General features: G+C 39.7%; 1 protein-coding gene across 6 annotated transcripts in view; it reads left to right on the top strand.

The window, feature by feature from the left end:
* The window catches only part of ZNF536 (zinc finger protein 536), a 450,709-nt gene that overhangs the window by 255,520 nt on the left and 167,972 nt on the right, over positions 1-27,217 (top strand). For all 6 annotated transcript variants that reach the window (XM_083513503.1, XM_083513501.1, XM_083513502.1 and 3 more), the window contains one exon: positions 16,618-16,770. In XM_083513503.1, the coding sequence (XP_083369629.1) occupies positions 16,618-16,770 (153 nt within the window). The remainder of the gene's footprint in view (positions 1-16,617; positions 16,771-27,217) is intronic.

Below are 27,217 nucleotides of genomic sequence, written 5' to 3'. Positions count from 1 at the left end.
GCAGCCACAGTGTTAATCAGCATGGTGGACACCAAAATTACTCTATACCACACTATCCCTGAAACATAGGGAGGCACAGAAACTGTATACAACAATAGTATTGCGTTTAGAAATATTAAGCTTGTAGAATAATAGAGAGGAAAAAATAACTTGCAAAAGGTAAATTCTGCAAAGTAAATCTTGTCAGTTAATTTGCCATTTTCAAATTACTTATACATTATTTATATTCACAACAAATCCTGGAAATACCTTCCTTATCCTCCTGTGTTTTGTCACATTGCCCCAAAGGTGTTACTGTCCTGGTTTTCCTTTTGGCTACCTTCTGAATATGTTGCCTTTCTAACCTTCCTGGACGTGGCCTGCCTGACCTTTGTTTTAGTTCCTCTCTCCTGTAGCTGACCTTGATGACTGTCGTTGTGGACCTCAGGTCTTTTGGTTTGCTCTTTAATGTGTGACCTTCCTGACCTTGTAATGTTAAAAACAAATAAAACCACCCAGTGTGTTTCTTGAAAGCTTAGTATACCCTTACATTTGCTACTGGAACAACAACATCATACATGTGTGATGGCCCCAACCCTTTGGAATTCCCACCTCTTGACAGACATTAGACAGGCACCATCTCTGTTGCCTTTTCAGCAGTTTCTGAAGACCTTCCTCTTCCACCAGGACTTCAAAAGAGAAACCTTTCCCAATCTGCACCAGAATTGTTTTTATTATTCAATTTCCTGTTGTTTGCTGCCCTGGACTCCTTTGGGAGGAAGGGAAGTACACCAGTCAATCAATCCCACAATAAGCAGAAGGGAATAATATAAGTATGATATGACACAGATTAGTGAAAAATGTTTTACAAATTGTACCACTTTAGGGTCATTTAGGACACCCCAATACATAACAGGGCTGGTTAAAATTTGAATCCAGAGTTTGAGTCAGTGAAGGAATAATTTAACTATGGGTACTATTAAGCTCAAATGATAAGTCTTCATTCCAGTTACCTTCAGTGGAAGGGATGTTAAGTATCTTCCCAACTTTCCCATTAAAGCCAGTGAGACTTTGTGGATGGCAATATGCCCCTGAATGCCAATTTCTGGGAATCACAAGTTGGGACAGTTCTTCTGAGCTTGGATCCAACTTCTGAGATATCTACAGGCATCCAGTTGTCCACTGTGAGAGCAGCATGCTGGACTATTGGCCTGATTAAGCAGGATATTCTTATGTTCTTAGGTACTTAACATCCCAAACTTTAGCTGGAAAGTGTCCTATATTAAGTGAAAGATCTGTTCTTTGTTGCACCAGTTCTATAGGCTACCAGACGTTGGTACCAGACGTCAGCAGCTGTTAGATAATACCAGAGGCCTGTAGGATCAAAACTGGAGCTAGAAAGCACATCCTAGGTTTGGCACTGCACTTTGAGCTACTTTACACTTGAATCAATGCCAAGTTTCCCTCCAGATCACATTTATCCAATCCTAATTTTGGTTCTCCACATTTCCACATCAGTTTGGATTTTTTTTAAAAAAAGAAAACTTTATGAAAATTCATCATGTTTTTAGTGCATTTTTTTCTAAAATACACATTTCTTTAAAAATGAATTTTGCCTTATATACACATTTTTGCAGAGCTATTTCCAGAAATGCAATGCATTTTTCTATATTATTTTTTACTAATACATGTATCATTATGCACATTTTACCCTAGTACATGCGTTTTTGTACACTTTACTTGGCTGGAGAATTATCTTGTGAAATTCAAAGGGTGCAAATTTCTTGTATTGTTCCAGAAAGTGTGAACTAGGTAGGTTCACCAGTAAATTGAATCTCTTTCTTGCTCATCCGCTTGTTTCCCTTGGTAGTCAGAGTTGGCTTTTGCCTTCAGATTGCCAGTTCTGTCAAGGGTTCCATGGAAAGAGAAACACATGCCCTCTGCTATACACCAGGTGCCTGGCTGAGCCAGCAAGATGGATGAAGTACCCAGTCCTTCGTACCTGTGTGTATCTGTCAATAAATATATACTGGTGTGTGTGCGCGCCTGAGTGTGTGTGCATGTGCGCAGGCTGAGATAAAAGCTACTGTTTTAGTGGCTGGATACACTAGAAGTATATGCAATTAGGCTGACTGACAAACATCAGCATACATTATTAGATTTAAAATTCACTCCTATAATTGCTGCAGGAAATTGACTGTATCTGCAAAGCAGTCCTTGTGATACTTTGAAAATAGCATGTTTTATGTTTTCATTTGTTGCTCACAAAATGGTGTAGATCTACTTGGGGTGGGGGGGATATAAATCCCAATGCTATCGAGGCCACTTATTTCCTCATCTTCATACCTATGTGCCCAAATTAGCAAAAAAATAAAAATAAAATAAAATACTCCAGTGTGAATCTAATTCATTTGTTCCTGCCAACAGAGACGGCTGAATTCTTGCAAAATTCAAATTTCTAGTCAAATTATGTTGTTTAGCCTCTCATGAATGATCTTCCTCCAGCTCTTGTTAAGTCTATTTAATTCCAGTGAAAATGCTCCAAGAGAGTGGAATCAAGTCAAGCATCAAAGCTGCCACCCATATTAGAACTAGGCCAAAATGTAGCTAAAAAGTTAGGTTTTCTTATAATTTTCTCTTTTTTCCAAGCTCCCTTTGAGATGCAGAATAACTTCCGAGAATATTCAGCAGCATACTCCCCAATTTTACTATTTGTGAATATGGTCAAATTGTGGGTGCAATTGTGGATCCATCAAATACATTTTAATATTGTTGTAAGAAACATGGATTCCAGCCCTCCTCTTTTAGCACATTGTTTCTTTCACCCTTTGTTGTAAACTAACAGTATAGCCAAGGAGAAATTCCCTCAGAAGACAATTTTCTGGGAATTTTCTTCCTTGCCCCCAAGTATTGGAGAATTTCTCTTAAATTCACCTACTGCAAATAGAGTGGAAAATTTGTGGCAGCTATTTTGACTCAGCCATATCATATATTGATGAAGATGTGTTATTCCTATCAATACTATTCATATTGTATCATCTTGTATGCACTTACAAATTCACTGTAGCTTCTTAAAGTGGGAGGCGTATCAGGTCTTATTTTAAGTAATTGCTCTTCTGCAAGTCTGACCATCCTCTATGTGACATTGCTCAGTTGGTGGTGAAAGGGCTAAATCCAAATGGTAATTAACCAGAAATGAGACTTTGGGGTCTGGGGGATAGTTGGATGAACTATTTCCTGCACATAGCTACAATTCCCAGAGTTCCCTGGAACGAGGGATTGATTGCTAAGCCACTCTGGGAACTGTAGCTCTGTGAGGAGAATAGGGGTCTCCTAACAACTTTCATCATCCTCAACAAGCTACAGTAACCAGGATTCTTTAGGGAAAGGCATGACTGTTTAAAGTGACATGACACCGCTTTAAATGTATAGTGCAGATAGGGCCCAAGGTTAGAACCGGCTATTTGTTCGCAGAATCCTTGTATGTTGTTATGGTGCTTGATGTGAATGGCATATTTCTGTCCCTTGTGAATCTCCCTTTTGTTTTGTTTTTTTGAGATTAATCAGCAGCAGACATGCATCCCGGTAGTAGGACATCAAGGACTTAATTAAAGAGGGACTTCTGTAAGGCAACTCTTCCAAATTTGGTATCTGATCTAGCCTTGGCATCAAGAGAACAATGCTGGGTGAAAAATAAGAAGTAGTATTTATGAAGCTCCATGGTAGCCACTCTGCAAATGACAGTGATGTGAATATGTCACAGATAAGCTGCAGAAGCTGCTATAACCCTCGTGGTATGGGCTTTAAAGCCATCTGGTACCCAAACACCTGCTTTCAAATAACACTTCAGAGTACAAAAGATGATCCGTTTGGACAGCTTCTGCACTGAGAGAGATCTCCCCACTGGAATTTTCTCCAAATGAAATAAACAATCTGGATGAAGTATGGGAAGGACTAGCCTTATCTAGGCAATAATCAAGCTGCTTCTTCACATTCAACCTGTTGATCAAAACCATCCCAAGTGAATCTGAAATTTGGAGAAGGGAGCCTGGCAAGAAACCAAGCTGACTCTCATAGAAATTAGAAAGTTTCTTTCCAGAAGAACTTTGGTTGCAGCAGACAAAACTGTAACCCTTTATTTTATTTTTTCTTCCCGAATAAATGAGCATAGGGGGTTAATTAGGAGGCTTGAAGTTCACTTGCCACTTGTCAGGAAGCTGCATGAGTTTATTGACAACCAGACTTAAATTCCAAAGCACTGTTGCAGCAGCAGCCAAATCCTCTGTTCGGTGATTATAAATGGACATCCTCAGAAAGGTGATAGCTATTCAGTCACACTTTCCAAGAAAGCTAAATTGAGTCAGAATTAATTACGGTCATATGCCTTTTTATCTGACTCAATATCTTGAATAATAACTTTGACTTCTATAAAACTTCCGTTTAAAAAACTGCATCCATTCTCCCTATTGATTGGTAACAAAGGGCGCCATTCAACTATGTTTTACTGAGAGTACACTCGTTAAAATTAATAAACATTACTTAGTTAGGGGCATTCATTTCAATGCATCTACTTTCAGTAAAATGTAGTTGAACATCATCCAAAGTTCCATAAAGAAAGTTAAGAAATTCACCAGGGATCCCAAGATCCCTATATTTGAATTATCTACAAGGCTTTTACATTAGGAAACATAGCTGTCTTACTAAGACTCAAGAACAAGATTCCTGCATTTCTAACCTGCTCTTTATTTTGGGATATTCTGGAAATACATAATAATGAAGTGATGGATATCATCATTATTATATAACAAGTTTTTGTGGCTAGAATCATTCTCTGATAGGAAAGCAGAAACAACCAAACATGGTGCTTTCATCAGAATTTGTTTGTGTCATCAGAATTTGCTTGTGTCAATCCCTGACATCTTTTTAAAATGCTACTGTCAATTTGCAGAAACTGATTTTTAAATATTACAGCCCCCATTTGAAGGCTGCTGAAAAGTGCTTCTGCATGGTAGTGCAGGAGACATAATATTTGAAAGCCACTTCTCTGAATGCGTAAGTCAGGGTTTCCAAATTTTAATCAGTTCTGAGTGCCATGGATCTTGTCAACTATATGGAAATCTGGAATGTGGGGTGAGGACACATTCTAGGAACATGAGGCAGGGTAGCAATAGAGGAGACATTTGATTCTGTCCCCATTTAAAGGCAGACCCTGCCTAATTCGTACTTTCAGAAACAATACAGGAACCGGAACACAGCCATCATTTAGCAGTTGTGCTTCTCTGAATTTTGCAGTGCAGTTCTCCACCTAAGTAATGTGTACGAAAATGCATAGACCAAAGCGTACATTTCCAAGTGAAAATAACATATACAAATGAATTATATTGGAGGGAAACTGCTTTGCAAAAATGTGTGTTCGAGGCAAAATTGCATATCATCAGTGTAGGAGGAGGAATTCATACGAAAGTGCTGATGAATTTTCATGAGAACTTTAAAAAACAAACCCCAAACTGATGTGTAAATGTGGAGAACCGAACTTAATATTGGAATTATGAGAAATCAAAATGGACAGATTCACCATCTCTAGGCAGGTAAGGGTGGCCCAGGGGTCTTTTGTGTTAGGTGCAGGGTCTCCATACCCTTCCCCCTTTTTCTCAGATTAATTTTATACAGACTTTGCTTTCAGAGCAGTTGGTACATTGCAAAACGAAGTGCCAGTGAGTCCCAGAAGGAGACAGAAGTCATATTAGTTCTTGGACAAAGGTGTGTTTGTGTGTGTGTGTGTTGTTGCAGTAGATTGCAGATGTGACACAGGGCACAATCCAGAAAACACTATTGGCACCTCATAGTTCAGAGAAAGTCCTGAAAGCAAGAGCCGGAATTTGTTAGCCTGTTTCCCTCTGAAGTCACCCAATTTTTAAATCTCAAATTACCGTATTTTTCTGTCTATAAGACGTCCCCATGTATAAGACACCCCCCCCCCATTTTGGGGGACTTAATTTTAAGAAAATGAGGGGAGATGGCCCAAAGTTGTTGAGCTTCTCCCTCAATGCAACTGCGGGCAGGAAACACTCCATAGAACGTTTCCTGCGCACAGCGGCATGGGGGAAATTGCGCTCCCACCAACTGGCTGGCTGGTGGGCACACCGCTTCCCCCCCACACCACTATCTGTGTATTGGACGACCCCAATTTTTTGACATGATTTTTGAGTCAAAAAACCTTGTCTAATACACGGAAAAATACAGTATCATATGCAAAGTTTATTCAAATTTGTGCCATGAGTCTATGATCCAAATTGTTTAAGTACTCAGAAATGGCCTGGGCATTTAATAGTCTGTACTTTCTCCCACTTTGTCTCAAGACCAGTACTCTGGTTTCCTTGAAATATATGGGGGGGGGGATCAATTAGACCTTACTTGCGGCTCTTTCCCACCATGTAGAGTTAAGCCTATCAGTGAGTGGTTAGAGGGTAGGACAAGTTTGTTTTCTTTTTCTTTTTCTTTCTTTCCTTCCATTTATGTCTTGTTAAGCAAAGTATTGTTGATTGAAATTATTTATACAAAATGGTTGCCTTGTGTTAATTAATAAGACTTTATGCTTTTTGTACAGTGCATATATTTCTTTCTTTAAATACAACTAAACCACTACCAAAAACTAGTACAATGTAATTGCTGATCATGTATCTCTTTGTTCTAGACACTTTTATAAAAGAGTATGTATTATGTATGATGTGACCTTCAAATGTCATGGATGTGTTGTGCAATAAACTGTCAATATTTGTGGTTATAAGGTACTAGATGACTTTTACAATAATTGGAACAGCTATATTAAAAGCTCCGATCACTCAGCTGGTTAAAGAGAAAGACACAGGCCAGTGTTCATGAGGGACTTTCCTTCTGCCAAACTGTTAAATGGATAGTATTGTAAGGTGTTTAAGGAGGCTTTTGTTTGTTTGCTTTAAAAAGAATACAGCAATTTCAGCAGGGCTAGGAACAATAATTTTCGTTTCAGCAGGCACAATTTTCAGAACATGGTTTGTTCCTTAAGGGACCATGGTTGCGCCAACACCATGCATTTACACACATTTCAAGACACCCCCCCAAAAAAAATTAATCCTGGGAACTGTAGCTTCTTAAAGGTGCTGGGAATTGTAGCTCTTTACCACATAAAGAGCTCAGTTCCCAGTGTTCTTTAGGAGCTGAAATGTGCTTTAAATGTATGGTGTATACACAGCCAAAGCTTTGTTTTTCTTTTTTGAATAAAAAAGTTACAAATGATTTTTTGCACTTTGCCGCACACCTTAAAGCAAAATAAATTGGAGAATGGGAGAGGAAGGGTGGCATCTGGTTTCTGAATTATAATAATGTTTGGATTTTCACATACTTTAAAGAAATTAGGAGGAGCATGGGTTATCATTTGCCTTTACATCCTCCCTACCTCTATCCTGCACAAACCCTTCCATGATGAACAGGAGCACAACTTCAAGTGAAGCCAGCTTACATTTTTCATTTGTTGATACTTTCAGATGACTACGCAGCAGAATCCAGTGTTTACAGTTCAGTCAAAGGGGCAAAGGCCATCACCTGCAAGTTACGTTAAGGGTCAATTGTGTATTCCAGACTTTGGGGAGACTAAATTTTGAAAAGTCATCTGAAACTGCTTGGCAACTTGACCATGAAACAAGCCAACAGATTACAATTTATAATACATGTTGTCCACTCTTACTCACTTAACCTCAATTCTGTCAGTTGCAAAGTGGCTCATAGGATCCGACTAGAAGATCCATGCCCAAAATGTTGCTCTAGAAGCAGCAAGTAGCTGTTGGTACTGTTTAAGCTACCTTACTACCAGATCAAATTGATGCATCAGGTCTTTTTAGCCACCCCACTCCTGGAGTTTGTTCAACACAATAGGATATCTCTTGCAAATCTCATACAATCGATATTATTCTGGGCAATTCAGGTTACTTTCCAATTTTCAGTCTTTTGACTAAGATAGGCATAGGCAAACTCAGTCCTCCAGATGTTTTGAGACTACAACTCCCATCATCCCTAGCTAACAGGACCAGTGGCCAGGGATGATGAGAGTTGTAGTCCCAAAACATCTGGAGGGCTGAGTTTGCCTATGCCTGGACTAAGACATACTACAGCACCTGAAATTTGCAAAGAAGTGCTTCAGATCTAGCAAATTACCCAAGAGAATCATGAAAAGGACCTTTTAGGCCTTTTCAGCTGCTTTCCTCCATACATTTGTGTGGGTGGGTGGATGATTTTAGTGTGCTGTTCCCAATAGTTGTGTGTATATTGTTTCCACACTATTCCAGAACATGTGGAAGCCTGTGGGTGTACACAGAAGTTCCCAACAACAAAGGGCATGGCATCGGGGCAGAGCCATGAGATGTGGTCCCACTTCCCCATGCACACACTAGTTTGTGGATGAGACCTTTTGAATAGGACTCTGCTGAGTTACAGTTCTGTTGCTTTAAGCTGCTTTCATTAAACAAAAATGTATTGGTGTCTGTGTGTGGATAGGAGACTTTTTCATACTGATTTCTACCTGGTAGATAAAGGTTGGCATCAGCTTGGAAATATATTTTCAAGGCCTGTTCCATTAGAGTAGGACCTTTATGCATAAAGGCCAGCAGTGCAGTGAATTAGGAGGCATGGAGTATGAAAAACCCTGCCTCGTTGAGTATTTGCTATACCAGTAAATATATAACTGCATCCTTCATTCAGCAAGTCTTGCTTTCCCAGTTACTGATAAATTGTTTAAAATGTTTCCAACTTCCTTTTCCTCATGCATGAGAAAACTCTTAGCTCACTTGCAGCCTGATAGTATTGACTATGATTATTTGAGGCTTCCATGTTGCTGCTGCTGCTCTGGGCTTCCATGAGTGGTTTTTCTATATGGAAAGTCCCATGCCTCCCCTTCCTTAAATCTGATGTGTTTTCAAAGCTAGTATATCTGACACACTCAGAATGCACTTCTCTGAAAAGCAATGCAGTCTGGATCTTTTGTTTGCCTGTGCCATTCAAGTGACTAACAGGAAAATCTGAAGTCTATATTTTTCACTTACCAAAAGAGCATTTTCGTATAATCTTCATTTCTAATTACACAAACAGGACAGAGCTATTTTCTCCTCATTGGCAGGGCTCTGTTCCAAATCGACTCTAAAATAGCTCTTTGTTTCAACAAATTCTTTGCCGATCCATATTAATGCTTAACAGTGTAGCATGACCATACATGGTCACTTTAAAAAAGCACCCTAAATCCTTTGATAAAATAACAAAGGCAGCAACTTGTTAAAAGGCCCAAAATGCTTGTGCCTTTTTCAGAATATTTAATATAAGGTTGCTTGTTAAGTACCAAAAGCATTAGTTATGAGCAAGTAACTCTGACTTTAAAAAATGGAGGCGATGAAACATTTTTCGATTTCAAACAGCAGCTAAAAGCACTTTATTTTTTTTGCTGTTCAATACATCCAACCAGTGTTACATGGTTTTTCAAGGTTGTGTATTATCATTATAACTAAGGCTGTGTACACGTTCTCATTCACTCTTGCTCCAGTGCGCTCCCAACACTGGTGTTTGAAGCCATGTACACATGAGGTTAGCCACAATCCATAGATAGATAGCCTGTAGTTTCTTGAGAAATACTGTTGCATGATGTGTTTTCCCTCAAACCAGCTTCCATACAATCTGAAAATGTAAACTGTCAATAAGCTGAGGTGTGCACGTTTGAGACATCAGTTGTGCATGCCCAGAGGACAGCTTCATTGAGTAGGGGTTTTGGGGGGTTGTAGGCCCAGGCAATGCACATCAGGTGAAGACATTCTGCTCCTTCTCTGGTGTTTACAACAACATAAAAAACACTACTTAAAATACATAGGGGGTGGGCAGAATGACCTCACTGCATTATAAACTACTAATTTGTACGTAATCTAATTTATACTTTCCATACTGGTCCTGAAAGACCTACATTGGCTCCCAGTACGTTTCCAAGCACAATTCAAAGTGTTGGTGCTGACTTTAAAACCCTAAACATCCTCGGCCCAGTATACCTGAAGAAGCGTCTCCACCCCCATTGTTCAGCCCAGACACTGAGGTCCTGCGCCGAGGGCCTTCCGGCGGTTTCCTCTTTGCAAAAAGTGAGGTTACAGGGAACCAGGCATTCTCGGTAGTACTCTTCTCAGTAGTAGCATCCACCCTGTGGAATGCCCTCCCATCAGATGTCAAAGAAATAAACAACTACCTGACATTTAGAAGACATCTGAAGGCAGCCCTGTTTAGGGAAGTTTTTAATGACTGATGTTTTAATGTATTTTAATCTTCCCCAGAGTGGCTGGGGAAACCTGGCCAGATGGGCGGGGTATAAATAAATTATTATTATTATTATTATTATTATTATTATTATTATTATTATTAAACAACTGATAGTATGCAATATCCAGTTGTGGCAGCCTATTTGTGCAACAGCCATTTTGCCAACAGGAGTCCCTTTCTTAGTGTAGCAGGATTCCTGAATCCAACAAGTATCTTGTGTTTGCAAAAGATGTTGCACAATCCCTAGCACAATTGCTGACCGTTCATGCATTCCTGCTTATGCAGCAATGTCAGGATTCAAGCATCTTGCACAAAATTATGTTGGATCTCACCCAGTGTCTATCCTTTAGAACTTATATCTTTCATAATTTTGTGAATAATGTTCGTGTACCACCAAATATAATAGTGAAAATAACAAAATTGTGACTTCTTAGATCTTTCAAGATCAGACATTTCATAATAACTTTATCTCTTTCGCATGTTACTGAAAGTGGCTAATGAGGAAGAACCTTCACTTCTTAGGTGTAAAGCACTTCTGCTTTATGCCCACAAGGTTTATGTGTGGCTCATCCTTCGCAAGTCAAAAGAAGGAAAAGAGTGAATGAGTCACTCACACTTCCTCTTTCATCACTACCTGCAACTTGCAGAAGAGCCTAATCAATATTTTTAAAGTTGAACAGGCTATATAATTTTTCATTTCTACCAGGAAAAGACTTTTGGAAACACATTTCATTATAATTTTGATCTCAAAAGCACAGTAGAAGGAAATGAACTTGGATATTCCACACTCAATGCCAACTTCTATCAATTATCCCTTGAGGGTCCTCAATATCTCAAATCCCACAGGTCTTTGACCCACAAACATGGTTTTTCTACTGTCTATGTTTGTGCATGAACATTTGGAAGCTGTTGCAATCATACTCCCATAGAGCTTAATGTACTCCTACTATCCTACAGCCTGCTCCTTATAATGCCCACTGTACAAATATTACTTGGCTCCTTATATTGCCCCAGCTGCCTGTAATCCAGATCTGTCACTGAGTCTTGTGATGAGGGAACAACCAAAATATCTTGAGCTGTGGGAAATGCCGAAGAAGCATAATGAGAGTCTTCTACCTCAATGCAGGGACATCCCCACATAATACCACATTAGGGGCCCAATTTAGTATAATTATGAATTCAGTTCAAGTATAGTACAGTCTAATCTTGGGACATCTGCTCAATTCTATTTGCTTCCTGTGTTATGACTATAGTTGCAAGACCACTGAAGAATTTCATTTGTTTGCTTTTGTGTGCTTGATTTACATTTTGACTGTGCGGCTCTTCCCCTTTATTCCTTACCTTGTTTGAGGGCAGGGAGTGTTTAACAAACTAATCAATATAGTCTTTTCTCTAGTGCCCATTACATCAGGCCTGCCCAACTGGTGATCAACCAAGCCAGATACGGCTCACCAGTTCTGTGTGGTGAATGGACTTGCAAAATATTAATAAGGGAGAGTGTGTGTGTGTGTATTACCAAGACAGTTGTCTATATTCAGTTTTGTTGCTTGCAGATCATGCCGGTCTACCCTATATGACAAAACTAGGAAATAATGATTTAACATTTCAAAGAGCTGAGGTTTAGAAGATCAAACGAACATTTCACATATTCCTGTCCTGCACTGATGCTGCAGTAAGTTCTTTCAATGCATTCAAGGAAGCTCCTGGAAGCAGTGGCGGAGCTTCATGCTCTGGCACCAGGGGGTGGAGAGCAGGTGGGGCCAGGCTGGCGTGCATCCCAGGGGTTTGGCGCACCACCCGTAGGGACGTGACGCGCCGCCCATGAGGCACATGGTGCCCAGCATGGGCGGGGGGCAGCCACGATTGCACCCCGTCAGGATCGCGCTGCCAGGGGTGGTGCACTCCCCCTGCACGCCTCTTCCTCCGCCAGTGCTTGGAAGGAATGGAAAGGCCTTGAGACGCCTCAGCTGCTAATCTAATATTAGTTGCTTTGTATGTTTCTGTTTGTATTATTGCCTGTTCATATTTTAAACATATTTTACACAGGCTTTAAACACCCCTGTGCTGATACATTGATATTTTCTTGGAATAGCTCGCACTGTGTTAGTAGGGGTATTTAAAATTGCTGCCTGAATTACTTAAATAAGAGTGCAATACTATACCTGCTTATTCAGAAATATGTCCCGCTTTGTTCAATGGGGGCTTACTTCCTTGTAGCTGTGTTAAGAATTGCAACACAAATCATCATCATCATCATCAACATCTTTATCATCTGATTTGTATATTTGTATGCCACTTTTCTGTACTTAGAACCATGCTCAAAGGAGCTTACAACATGAAATGATTTACATAATTACAAAAGTAGTTATAAGCAATAAATGAAGCACATCATAAATAAATTGAATATTTGGAGTGAAAGTACTGAGTTCTGTGGAAAGAGAATGATGAAGTTTCAAACCTGTAGTATTCATTGACCACGTAGAGCTATTCATTCAGGTAGCTGCAACTTCTAGCAATTTAGAGAAGGGGGTGTATTTATGTGAAAGAGAGTCAGAGAGACAGGCCAAAAGAAAGCCCTCAGCACAGCTTTAAAACCTCATGAATGTGCTCTCTGTGGGGGGGGGGGGAGTCCTTATAGGTATGGCCCCACTGGAGGAGCTATCTACTGTATGTCTACTTAAATCTAAAGGACAACTCTTCAGACCACCCACATGTTGCGCTGCCTTGTTGTTTTCAGTTTGCTTTTTCGGAGGGATTAGTTTTAAACTCCACAGCCTTCTAGCTTCACCAAAAGAAGAAGAAGAAGAGGGGAGGGGGGGAAATCAGTTTTGTGTAAAGTGAAAATTAGTCTCTTAAATCTGCAAAGCGAGCTGTTTATCTTACAAATTTATTCTTTTTTTTATTGGGCCACACATACCCTAGATAGAAAGATAAAAGAGAAATGTCTAACAAGCTGTCATTAAGAATGACATCTAGCAAAACATAACTAGTACTTTTATTCTGTAAATTCATCATGAGTGGCTTGTTAGCTTTAGCTATCTGTTGATATGGGGTGTCCGCCTTTTTTGCACTCTGTTTATCACAGTCAATATATATATATAAAATTGCCTTCACACAGGCACAGTTTTGCACCACATATATGCTTCCTATATCCGTTTTGCATCTCAGTGTAATTTTCTCTCTTGAATTCCATATGCAATACTGTGTAAATACTGTGACAATTAGAAGTCCTTGAGGAATTGAGAAATATAAAATAGCCTCTCTCCACGTCTGCTTGAAAGACCACATAGATTCTGCATTATGTTACTCTTAAATCCTGTGAATAATTAAAAATGTCTGTTGCTAGCTTTCTAACATATACTTTGTGTTATAACTGGCTAGCATTTCAAGCAGAACACTCAGAGAATCTTAATCAGCCATATATTTATTTTATTAACTTGTTCACTTTTATCTTAAAAAACAAACCTAAACTTATTCTTGTTCAGCAAAAGTTCATGACTATCTGTGATTCCTCCAGTAGGTGTTTTAATCACATGACATAACTGGAAAGGCATTTGTTTTCATTTTAATTTGTTATTTAAGAAACCTATACATTAAGTCCACAGAAGTATCCCTTTGCTGTATTTCTTGTTACCAGTTCTCTGTCTCTCTGGTTCAAGGCAGAGGTTCTACTCCCCACCCCCACCCCCTTCATGCCTTGACTCATTCCTGTCGTTGGGTGTCACTCTAAATACATCTCCAGTTAGGGATTCAATTCACATTTAATGGGGAGCCCACCTAATTCGCACTTTCTGATACAATATGTGAAATGCAATACAGCTGTCCTTCGAAATGTGCACTTCTCTGAATTTTGCAATGCAGTTCTCCAGTAAAGTGATTTGTGCAAAAATGCATGGACTAGGGTCAAGTATGCATATTAAAAAATTAGTGCAAGCAGCACACACAAATACTTTATTTGAGGGGAAGTTGCTTTGCAGCTATGTGTACATATTAGGAGAGATTCGCACTAAAATGCTGATGAATTTTCGTAAGGACTTCAAAAAGAATGCAAATAATTATAACAACCATTCTTCTCCTGGTGCTGTACTGAGGACCCAGAAAGGCAGAGCTGGGAGAGACTAACTCCTCCCAGCTCTCTTGACCCAGGTCTCAGGGATGCAAAGCAAGTTGGCCTCCTCACCTATGATTAAATCATAGATCTATTTTGACTCAACCTGGAATTCAGGAACAGACCTGTGGACAAACTGGTTAAGCCTACAAGGAACCTTTCAGAAAACAAAACCCAGAAGAGTGAAAAGGCACGTAATATCTAACAGTTCTATTCTTCAACCCACCTCAAAAAAAAAAAAAAAAAAAAACCCTCCCTCATCCCACCTCTTCCTGGGTAATAGGGTCATTCCACTCTCTTCTAGGCTATTTGATGAATTTCCTATTGGTAACATTGCCAATGAAAAATGATTCAATAGAAAGCCTTCACAGTCCTAGCTGAAAACAAACACAAAAGAAAGCTTTGCATATCCACAACTAAAATATAAAAAAAACCCCACCTGCAGCCAAAGCACGCTGCTCTCACCCCCTTCTCTTCTTCAGGGACTGTCACATATTCCTCTTGATTACTTCTGAACACACAGGTGAGAAAATCACCACCAGCACACCAGCGCTTTCAGAAGAAAAGACACTTCTTAGTGTTCTCCTTTCCCATTTTCAGAATGAGATGAATTAATTCAAACACAGCTGAAAATTCAGTGGAAAGGACTAGAGGGAAAGTGCCCCCAACCCTGTGTGGGGTATCTATCTCTGGAGACCTAGGGAAAATCCATTCGGAATCTTCCCATTGCCACAGTGAGGTTTTTATTCAGGCTTAAGTGTCCAGGTAAATTACCATGGACATTCTCTGGGATTATGAAGACAACTCCCATCATAGAAGGTGAGCTGGATCATTGATCCAACCAGCTCCGTACTGTCTACTCTATGGATGAGTAACCTGTGGTTGTCCTGACCTTGTTGGATGCCAACTCCCCTTAGCTCAGCCAATGGTCAGGAATGATGGGAGTTGTAGTCCAGCAACATCTGGGGGACCAAAGGCTAGCCACCACTGGCATACACTGACTAGCAGCCAGCTTCCAAGTTTTGAGGCCAGAATCTTTACCAACCCTATCATGGTGGTTCAGCCAAGGACGTTTGCATGCAAGTGGCTTGGCCACTAAGTTGTATTCAATAGTCTGCTTTTGGTTTCCTTTTCATGCTCCTTCCAGGCTCAGCCAGTCTCAGGCCTTGATCATTTAATTTCCTGAAGTCTTATGTTCATGTCGGACCAGGACCTGGGAGACCTGGGTTCAAACCCCTACTTGGCCATGAAGCTCATTGAATGACCTTGGGCCAGTCACTGCCTCTCAGCCTAACCTACTTCACAGGGTTGTTTGGGGGATTAAATGAGATGGGTGGAGCCATGTACACCACCTTTAGCTCCTTGGAGAAAAAGGTGGCATACAAATGCAATAAATAAATAAATAAAATATTGGGAAATCAACTGTTTTGGACTGGACAAAATTCTCACACTCGCAACCCAGGAATCATCTACCCCCACATGTGTGATATAATAGTGACAGCATTCTCATAGAGAGCTATAACTTGCTATGGTTTGTGGGCAGCCGCAAGTGTAATTTCAAACAATTAGAACAAACATTGGGTGCAATTATTTCTTGAGTACCTTTAAGTCTCCTTGATTTCACCGTGAGAGATTTACGCTTGTGCTTACTCTCCCTCTTTTTTTAAAAAAACAACACAATCCTTTTTAATGAATTACGAATGTAGAATTCCTCCATCTCCTTGACATTCTATCTATTATCATTAGTAGTAGTAATAATTATAATAGTCTTCTCAGCACTGAAAACTTTCAACAGGGACTTCTATTTTGTTCTGTATATCTTTGCATATTGATTAACAATGAACCAAATTCAATGCAGCAAAAAAAAAAAATCTTTAAAAAACAAAACTTTTTTTAGGATGAGAAAGTACTTAATAGGAATGAAGCAAAAGAAGAAATCAAACCAGCTGCTGACACAGCTGTTTCTTTTCTTGTCTAATTCAGTTCAGTATAAAGGTACCATATGCTGCTTAAAACGACGATGGGGAAGATGAAATAATTTAAGAGAATAACAAGAAAATACATGAATTGTCAGCATTCTGTCAGATTTAAAGAATGAAACAGACAGGTGTAGTATTGACATGTTTAGCTTTGTGTTGTGTTAGCAGTTTGAGTGAGAACAACTCCTTGACATGTGCTGAAATGATGTGAGAACACTCTCTATATTTCAGATATCGGCGACGAAGCTGGGAGATCTGCCGGAGTCCAGCAACCAGCTTTGCTGAGAGACAGGAGCCTTGGGTCTGCTATGAAAGACTGCCCTTACTGTGGGAAAACTTTCAGGACATCACACCACTTAAAAGTTCACTTGAGGATACATACAGGTGAGATCTCCCTGTAGCATAGCGGATGTTTTATAGGGGAGAAACTAATGCACATATGGTGTTGTATTGATGTGTGGTTGCTATGAAACTGAACTGTGAACCGAGAAATCCCCAGTTCAGTTCTCACCTGCCATGTATTCAGCACAAGCAAGAACCCAGAATGTCACCAACACCCCTGGCATTCTGGAAATGACAGTATGGATCTACCTTTGAATTGTTAGGATTGTCAATACAAAGGTGTGAAGCACTCTGCATTTTTTAAAGAGTGCTGAGCCAAATCTTCAGGAGTTTAGATTTTCACCCTGAGCTTCCCGTGCTCAGAAAAGGATAGTCTTGTGTTGAACAGTTAAGAATATCAAATGTGTTTCTTTGTTCATTTCCTGGGCCCTAATCAGAGCACAGACTTGTGCAAAGGTGCCCAAAGGCTGTTTTTTACAAAATAGTTTTTGCTCCAGGAAACTCTGTAGCCGCAAGCTATCCCACAGGGCACAACTCAGGGAAGCTCCTAGCGAATTAGCTCAGAGACTGCGCAGTTCCCTGGAGTCTCCAAGCCAGCTTTTCACACACTTCCTTCTAGTGTCAAAGACTTGGATGGGAAATGGGCATTTTTTTGTAACGTATTACTGCAACATTAACGAAAGCAAAAATGAAATTTAAAAGGTGGTTTTGTCTCAGCTCTAGAAATGCTATATGAAGTGTTTACCATGAATAAAAGAGTGCCTAGTTTGGACTTTCTTAATAAACACACAAACCATATTTATTTTATTTATAAAACTTCTATACTGCTATTCTGTTTGGAAAATATACAGAGCAGTGTGCAATAATAGCAAAAATGTTTACATTTGAGAACACACATGCAAGGCATTAAATGCGTAAGGCAAAAATAATCAAGGCAAGAAAAATCACCAAGAAATAGCTCCAAGGCATTCATAACTGATGGTTGCCTATTGCCAAAGAAAAGTAGTCTGCTGCACTTTGCCATGTTTTCCACAATTTTCAGAGTTCCTTGTCTGGGTATGATGTGCAATCTCCCAGAATCGTATTAGGGCACCTGTTTTCTAGGTAAAAAAGAAGTGCTTTTAATATGATGATTCCAGGGCTGACTCAGCCCTAACTTTATGGGTGTCAGAATTACAGCAGCATATCCCAGTTCCATAGCACTCCGGTGTTATTAGTTAATAAGCACCCAGAAAACACAAGGAAACACTTAACAAACTGCCAAGAAAATTATTATTTATTACATTTGTCAGTGACTTTATACAAGGAGAAATTCTCAAAGCCGTTTGTTAAGTTAAAATGCAACAAATAAAAGCAATTTAAAACCAGAAAAATATATAGTATGTAACAAAATGAACCATAAAAAATACACAGAACTCTCCTCTAGTAACCTATTGATAAGGACAAGTCCTACCCACTCCTCTAGAAGACAATCACTACCGTAGGAGGCAACTTAATTACCAAAGACCTGATTTAGCAAATCAGCCTTAGCTTGGTGCTGAAAGACTGATAAGCATGGTAAGACCATTCCACAGACTGGATGGTGGGGGAACCATTGAAAATGTGTAGCCACCCTCTGCATCTCAATCTGGATACATGGAGAAGTACCTCTGATGAGGACTACAGGGTCCAGGCTGGTCCAGATGGACAAAAATCTGTCCTTGAGGTATTGCAGACCTGAGCGTTATAGGGTTTTAAAGGTTTTAAACTTGTCCCTGGAAACTTTATCTCCTTCTCATGCCTCAGGATGCTGAGAAAAAGCTATTGGTAGAAACTGAGACAGGATTTCTTTTTTCCAGTGGTTCATTGCACCACACAGTGACACAGTTACTTCCTACAGCATTGTCACATCAGCACAAAAAGTGGTGGGGCCTGCATAGGAAGTAAGCAGGTCTAACCACATGGGGGTTTTTCATGTCGGAAACCATGACTGGAGCAGCTCCCATGCTGTGAGTATCATAACAATTAAATAAGGCCTCTGTGTTGATACTTTGGAAAAGCTTGCATAGCAAGAAAGTCAGCAATCATTTATTTAAATGCTCAAAGTGCTGCCCACCACTGTAGCTTCTCTAACAATGTAGCAAATTTGTAAACAGCTTGGCTTTGGAAGTATGGTGATGAGCTGAAACATATAATACAAAATAAATCCCAAAGCATTTATTGGAGATACACTAGTATAGTTTAAAAATACATGTGTGAAATATATGAAAGACATGTGTTTAGGTGTATGAATTATTTGACGTGATATAGATGTCTGAGGTCAGAACGTGAAATTGATTGGCAGTTGATGCAGAGCAGCCAGTGATGCTGAAGGCTTGCAAGCTGTTAAACAATAAATCTTAATCAGAAAGGACAGAATAAATGTTTAATCCAAGATTCATGGATGGAAATTACTTCCACAAAAGGGGCAATGACCGCTTATTTAGCCTTTGACAGTGATTAGGCAAATTCATGGTAGATGGGTCTCTGAACTATTAGCTCTTAAGTTAAATAGAACATCTAGGTGTCCTCCTTGCAAACTTCTAGCGTTATTTTGTTGGGCAATGTGTGAAAGAGGATGTTGGACCTTTGGGCAGATATGGACCTTTGGTCTGATCCAGCAGGATCTTATGAACTTTTTTATGGACTTTCTCATTCCTCCCTAAAGAAACTCCTGCTTTTGATGTGTGTATGTATGGAAATCCATGGAAGGTGAAAGTTGCAGAGCCATAAACCTGGAGTGATATCTGAGCAAGATTTCTTAGAGATTTTAAAAATTCAGAATGCCTTTGTTTTGTGGTCAGCTACAACATCATGTTGCATTTGCATACCAAGAGGTCAATGGAAGTGTTACTGAACTCAGTAAGGCCTATGCCCAAGTCTTACAGGATTGTACTGTAAGTCCCTTCAATTAAAATCAATTGAACTTTTAAGAGTAATTAATTTTAGAAGGGCCATGTTCTCTCTGTACTTGTGCTAATGGAAAATCATGAATATCCATCAAGCAATTAATTACCTGAAAAAGTAATCCAAAGATTCACTTAAAACTCAGTTAATACAATATATAAATATTTGATAATACTTTAATACTTAGGTCTAAAACAAGTGTTACTGGGGGCGGTGGGTTGGAGGGGGGAACCCTACATTTATTTATTCTTTGCATATATCTATACTCTTATTGCAATTAGGTGGTCACTTTTTTGTTTAATACACACCACTGATTGTTATTTCAGAACCTGTCCCTTTCAATTTATGGGAAATAAATATGTTTTATTATCTATAAAAATAATGCCCTAAAACTTACTAAGAAAATTATCCTGGGAAGAAAACCTGCTATTAAAAATAAGACAATGAATTCACAGAGGCATTATACAGTCTATGCAAACAACATTTGCAAAGTATTTTAAATGCACAACAATATTAAAATAGATAAAGATCAATTTCCATTAAGTAAAGAACAAAGTATTATAAAATAATAACAAGAATATGTTGAAATGGAATGCAAGTCTTGCATGTTATAAATTTCCATGATAAACAATGTAATATCACCAATTACAAGGGTTATTAGAATTTTTAAAAACAACTTCTTACGTTCTTTGATAGAACTGGTACCAATTCTTAAACAAATGCCATATCGGTTAGTTTAGTTATTCTGGGTAAGAGTTCCTCATTTTTTTTGCAGTGCTTTAACTTCATTAAAAGTCTGGAGTGGTTAAAACCAACATTTTGCTGTGTTTGGACACTGCATTAACTCAGCTGTTATTTTTGGATTTCTCAGCACCTGATGGTTAGAAAGCAATTTGGCACTAGTCAGTTTCCCAAGAATACCTGAGTGTTTGCAGGCCCATGGCTTGAATGACTCCATCCTTTCCCCAAATTCATAGGTAAGGCTGAAATATTCAACACTGGTCAGCAGCAGAAAGCCCAGGTCCTCCATAAACCCTATAGAAGAACTTCTGCATTTAGATAACTCAGCCTGCTCGTTTGTGCCTTAAGTAGCAATCCATGGCTCTTACCACTGTAAGAGGTGTCCCTCTTCTGCTGAGGACAAAGTGCCTTCAAAACAACAGTGTAGTAGTTCTTTTAAGCAGTGATACTGGGTGAGCCCTTCATGCTTGCCTGCTAGTAGCTCTTTTCATCACAGCGTTCCCTTTGTGTGACATTTCTATGCAGTCTTATTTTTCACCTGCCACTGGTAGCCCCAGAAAGCCTTATAATACCCACCTGCCCTCATCTATTCCCACCTGCGGATGTAGTACTGGCCAGCTGACCTTTGGTGATACAACTCTTTCCCTTTGGGTTTTTCTCCTGCTATCCCCCTGACCACCATATTGCTGCTGTTTCCTGTAATTCCTCCCTGCTTCTTTGAAGTTAATGGGCTATGCAACATTAAACTGAAAGGAAACTATGGGATACATTATAAATTATGTTATGTTAAATCAGGTGCCCTTTTTCAGGCCAAGGGCAACATTACTTAGTAGAAAGCTGCTGGGGGCTGTATTCCACTACTGGCCAGGACTAGACTTACATATAAGCCATGCTCTTAATGTACACAGACAGACACATAGAGAGAGGGGGACACAAAGCTATCTAGCATGGAAACAGGCATATATTTAATACTCCACTTAATTTCACCTAGCATTTTCTCCATAGACTTTTACAAAGTTTGCTGCAAGAGTACTGGAAAGCCTTAACGAAAACAGAAAGAACTATCCTGACTGCAAAAGGCAAAAAAGAACTTGGGAACCTCAACAGAAGAATGCCAATAATATCAATTCACAACTGAACTTCAAGCCCTGCCTTACAGCTATTCAAGCTTTACAGTGCAACTGCACCTCTAAAACTGCATGGCTGTAATTTGCAAAATGCAAAGGGGGCTTTTTGTATGTGTGCAATGACCACCAAATTCCCTCTCTGCTGAGATGTATTCTTCTTGCACCACCGCTTTTAGCAGAGGAAGACGTTTCATTCTCACACCATTTACACTGTTGAGCAGCTGATGGCAGGAGGAGATCTGAAGGGCCAGATGAGAGCCAGTTTCAGGCCCACCCAGCCCATGGGCACAACAGTCACCCACTTCTGTATTAAATAAATGCAAATTGCATACTCACACACACACATTTACACTTACCCTTTTCAGAAAGCATGTGGAGGCAGGAATATTTGAGGGAAAATAGCATTATGCTCCAAAAGAAGAGAGAAATTTGTCATTGAAAATCTTTTCTTCTTATGTTTCAAAGTTGAGCTAAAAGAGGCTTTCTTTTATTTCTCTGTATTTCTCCAGATAACTCAATCCTTAACACTGTACCGCTTGCCTTTTCCCGACTTAATGACATCCCAAACTTTTGTTGAAAATAATTGATTGAATTTAAATTTCCTTAAAAGTTTAAGAGGTAATGTTACAGTATAAATTTCCTACCAAACACTAAGTAGGGAAATATCCATTAGTGAAATTAACTACAGTTTCTAGGTAGCTAACAATGTGGCGTATACAGTAGGGCATGGCTAATGAACACTGCAGTGGGTGATATTTCATTATACAAATTAATGCTCACATTTTAATGGGAAAGTCACATAATGAATCTCAGCTTCACTGACAGCAATTAGAGACACAGATTGTCCCCTTCTGGACAAGACACTGTTTAGCAATAAGCAGCTGTGTAAAAAGTCTTCAGGTTTGCAACATATATATGCTTTGGGGGAATTGGTGTACAGTTTATATTAATGTACTGAAGCTTCAGAGCTAAGGAGCATCCATATTTATTTCTCCCAGTATTAACTATGTAAAGACCTGTAGAAAGACTAAATAAATATCCGAGATAGGATTTAAATTCAATTATATAGCTTTGCAAAAATTAAAACATTCTTCTGTCTGTTGTGCAATAGAACAGAAGGTAATATAAAACCCAGAATACAAGAGTATGGAATAATCGTATACCTTTCCTTTGTCTTTCCTTTGCATCTTTCCCAGTCACAATAGCAAGGGAGTAAAGAGATTCAGAATGCGACTGGTATTTCTGACAAACAGATGAACTATGTGGGGAACATGTGCATGATCCAAAAATAATCCCACAGAACCTTTGATATTCCATTTGGTTTCAAAAGTGTGAAGTGAGTGATTAGAATGATAAAAGAAATTACTGAGTAGGAAGAGGCATAATAATGAACTAATTAAACCGTACTGCAGCTCTTTTCTAAAATATTCACTGTGCCATTGATGAAATGGGTTATCAATAACCGCTGCATTGATTTAAAAATCGGTTTGGTATTTTTATTACAAAATGCTCACAGAGAGACTCTTCACTGTTTATTTCAATATATGTACATAAAAATTTAAAAGCCAACCATTCTTGCTGCTGCTGCTGAATGCCACTCCTAGATGCTCCTAGATGCTTTGCATGCAGAAGGCTGCAGGTTAAATCTCTTGCATCTCCAGGTAGCACTTGAAAGATGCCCGCCTTCAAACTCTAGAGAGCTACAGCCAGTCAGTGTAGACAATACTCAGTGAGGTGGACCAAAGGCTTGATTCAGTCCTATATTTCAAATGTGAGCTGCTGCTTCTCCTTTAGACTAAGGTTACCAGATGTCCCCGTTTCCTGGGGACAGTCCCCGGATTTACAAATCAGCCCCCATACAAAATCCATTGAAGTTGACAAGTGTCCCCAGATTCATTGGGGGAAAATCTGGTAACCTTACTTTAGACCTGCCAGAAAATTGCTCTCCAATTGGATTAATTTTGGGGGGACAGACAGATGGTGGATCTGGTCTCACGATGTGTCGAAGCAGCAAATAAATATGGAAATGAGGCTCCACTAGTGAGCAGGTTATGATTTTCCCCTTGCATCTTCTGTATTAGTATCATTTTTACCAGTTTCATACTGTACAAAACTGGTCCAGAGAGCTACTGCACTGGACCTGGGCTGATCTCATTGAATGCAAAAGTACCCAAAGCGAAGTGGCTGGTCTTGCAATCTCACCTCCTTTATGTTTTGCAGTATGCATTATTCATATTAATCAATGGAGACAATGGAATTTAAAAGCGTTTCACTTTGACTGGATTGGACCCAATGGCTTTGTAATATTATTTATGCTGTCATTCAGGTGTGATAATTCTTAACAAGGATATCCTTTAGTGTGCAACGTTTAGAAATAGTTTGTAAAGACACTAGTATGTTACTGAAGACTTTATTGATTCTATTAAACATGATTCTATCACATTTGTCACTGGAAATACATTGGTCATGTGTTCAATACCTTTCCCAATAGCATGGCATACAGAAATCCTTGAGGGCTGATTAAATAACCCATTCCACTAAGAAAAATAGTGTCTGTATCTGTTGTTACTTAGGACTGGCTTGGCCACTGAAAATTTGGGATATCGATCTATGGTGGCAGTTAGTTTTTAAATATAAATTAGATGGAAAAAATGCTAGAGAACTGTTTGAGGAGAAAGTTATTCATTTCCCACCGGCTGCAATGGCAGCTGGGTGAGATGAACATCTGTTCTGTTACTCTTTATTTATAAGCTGCCTTTCAGCCAAAAAGGCGGCTCACAAGAATAAACAGATATATACTAACAATACAACTGATACAAATTAAAAACATTTCAACTGTATTAAAAACCAAACGCATCTAGATTCCAGCTCCAAAGGCAAAGAAAATTCCCTACAAGAATGTTAAGAAAAATAAGAATACTTAGGCAGCATCTTCACCTTATAGAGGTCCCAGGCAGTGGGGTGGGGACAAGGCAGATGGAAAAGCTTTCCTGTAGCCAGTCAGTCAAGGGGAGATGGAAGAAGAAGAAGAAGAAGAAGAAGAAGAAGAAGAAGAAGAAGAAGAAGAAGAAGAAGAAGAAGAAGAGTTTGTATTTGATATCCCGCTTTATCACTACCCGAAGGAGTCTCAAAGCGGCTAACATTCTCCTTTCCCTTCCTCCCCCACAACAAACACTCTGTGAGGTGAGTGGGGCTGAGAGACTTCAAAGAAGTGTGACTGGCCCAAGGTCACCCAGCAGCTGCATGTGGAGGAGCGGAGACGCGAACCCGGTTCCCCAGATAACGAGACTACCGTTCTTAACCACTACACCACACTGGCTCTCAAACAGCCTGCTGCAAGGCCACAAGGAATGGCAACCAGTAGGCTGAGGCCCAACTCACTTAGCTGGAGATCCTGCCCCTGCAGACAGTGGCAGACTTTGGGCTCTTAAATTTCAGCAGCGCCCTGTGCAACACTAAAATTGGGTGCTCTCCACCTCTCACACTCCATTGTACAGCATTGCTTTGGCGTCCCCTGCAACATGCCCCCCTCCCCAGTGCACCAGTTGTGCCACCCTATGGCTACCACTGCTGCAGATTACACCAGCAAGCAGTTTGGTTCCCCACCATCTCCCTCCATTCCAGTGCAACCACCAGTTGCCTCAGAATGAATCAGGGATTTGATCCACCGCTTGTACTCTCCACAAGGTGGCTCCTAAGCCCTGCCTATGTGGACCAATCAACTGGGAAATGGTGGTCTTAGGCCTGCTGATGTGATCAGTCCACAGCTGCAAGGAACAGTATGGGTGAAGAGAAAGTGGAAAAGATGTGGAGAGCATCTTGGTCCAGGGGGATTCCTCAGGTCAGGTTCTTAGGGGGAGGGTGACACTCACATGGCCTCCCTCAGCACACTAAGCCATAGGTGGCCATGATGACCAGAAAGTAGTGCTTTAACTGGATTGTATCCAACTTTTGGATTTTGTTTGTATTACTCTGCAAAGTCCTGAACATCTTGGACCCAGGGTGCCTCAGGAACTGCCTTAACCCTTACAATCAAGGCTGATCACCAGTATCATCTGCTGGAGCATTGCGTTGTCTTTGTTGTCATTTAACAACCACAAGAAACAGAGCCTTTAGTGTAGTGCAGGCATAGACAAACTCAGCCCTCCATATGTTTTGAACTACAATTCCCATCATCCCTGACCACTGGTCCTGTTAGCTAGGAATGATGGGAGTTGTAGTCCCAAAACATCTGGAGGGCCGAGTTTGCCTATGCCTGGTGTAGTGTTTCTCAGACTTGGATCCCCAGCGGTTGTTGGACTACAACTCCCATCATTCCCTAGCTAGCAGGACCCATGGTTAGGGATGATGGCAGCAATGGCACTGCTTTAGTGTCATTGGCTCAGTCCTGGGGAACATTCTACCCACAGAGATTCAGCAGCTGTTTTCTGGGCCAACTTTTAAACACCTGCTGAAAACGTTTGTATTTTGCCAAGGCCTGTGCAAGCAATTAAGAATGCATCCTTCCACAATGGTTAATAGACTGAGAAAGGATATACTCTCATTCTCACGTGTTCTCACTTGAGCTGAAATCAAGTGGCTGCCCCAGTTCATTACCTCCATTAGTGGGTGGCAAATTGGGATGGCCATTTCAAAAATTCTCAGAAGGGAAGGGCCTGAAACAGATCGTCAGAGTGGTATAGCAACCAGTGCCTCTTTCCAGGAAACTGGAAATTGTAGCTTCATAAGAGTTTCTGACAACTCTTGACACCCTTAACCAACTACAGCTCCCAGTATTCCCTGAAGGAAGCCATAATTATTTAAAGTGGTATGATATTGCTTTAAAAATGTATGGTGTGGATGGGGCCTAAATGCTTTGAAGCCTGAAATTTCTGAACCAAATTTAAAATAGTTTAGAATATATAGCTTTTTTAAAAAAACACAACACTAGGATGCAAGTGCAATTTCCAATTTGTTTGTCTTTTGGTGGGGAGGAAGAGAGATGTACAAACAATGCAACATTTTTCAGGGCACAGTTCACAGATGGCTGGTTTGGCATTTAGATCATTTCAGTGAAAGAAAACAGTAGAGAAAAAAATAGTTCCTTGTTGTTGAGGTCGCTTAGAGAAATAATTGCTGTTATTGACAGAGTGCTATTAAAAGGAGCTTCTAGAACTGTCAGACTCCTGTCTGTTTCGATGACTATTCCAGCATTCAGGTCTGCAAGGGAACCCTTGATTGCTAACAAGTGCTAGTATACATTTAAATTCACATTTATCTAGACATATTTTTCCTTCCGGGTGTATATGTGTGAATTTCTGTAAATATTTCACATATGTGCTTTGCAACCCAGAGTTCTTCTAAATCAGAAAGAGCCGTACAAGTATAGCACTGAATTAGAAATATATATATTTAATTCATGAAGATCATCTTATATGTTTTAGAACACTGTTTAAGCCAATCCTTACTCTGTTGAAAAGTGCTTATTAGAGGTAAATTACACATTTTACTACTGGAGCATTAGAGGTACCATTAGTGCAAATTTAAAGCACTGCAAAAAACCCCAGTAATGTTAATTTCAAACATAGAAACTAAATATATTTTCTACCTTTTATTGCCCGTTCTCTCTCTAATTTTTATTGACTACCTTTTATCTTAACTATATGTTCTTACTCAATAGGATTGTAATGCACTGTAACGGTATTAATATTTTATAG

This window comes from Podarcis liolepis, assembly GCF_965112155.1.
Source record: "Podarcis liolepis genome assembly, chromosome: 7".
NCBI lineage: Eukaryota > Metazoa > Chordata > Lepidosauria > Squamata > Lacertidae > Podarcis > Podarcis liolepis.
The sequence above is the reverse complement of the archived record's forward strand: the minus strand, read 5'-3'. Positions and strand labels throughout refer to the sequence as shown.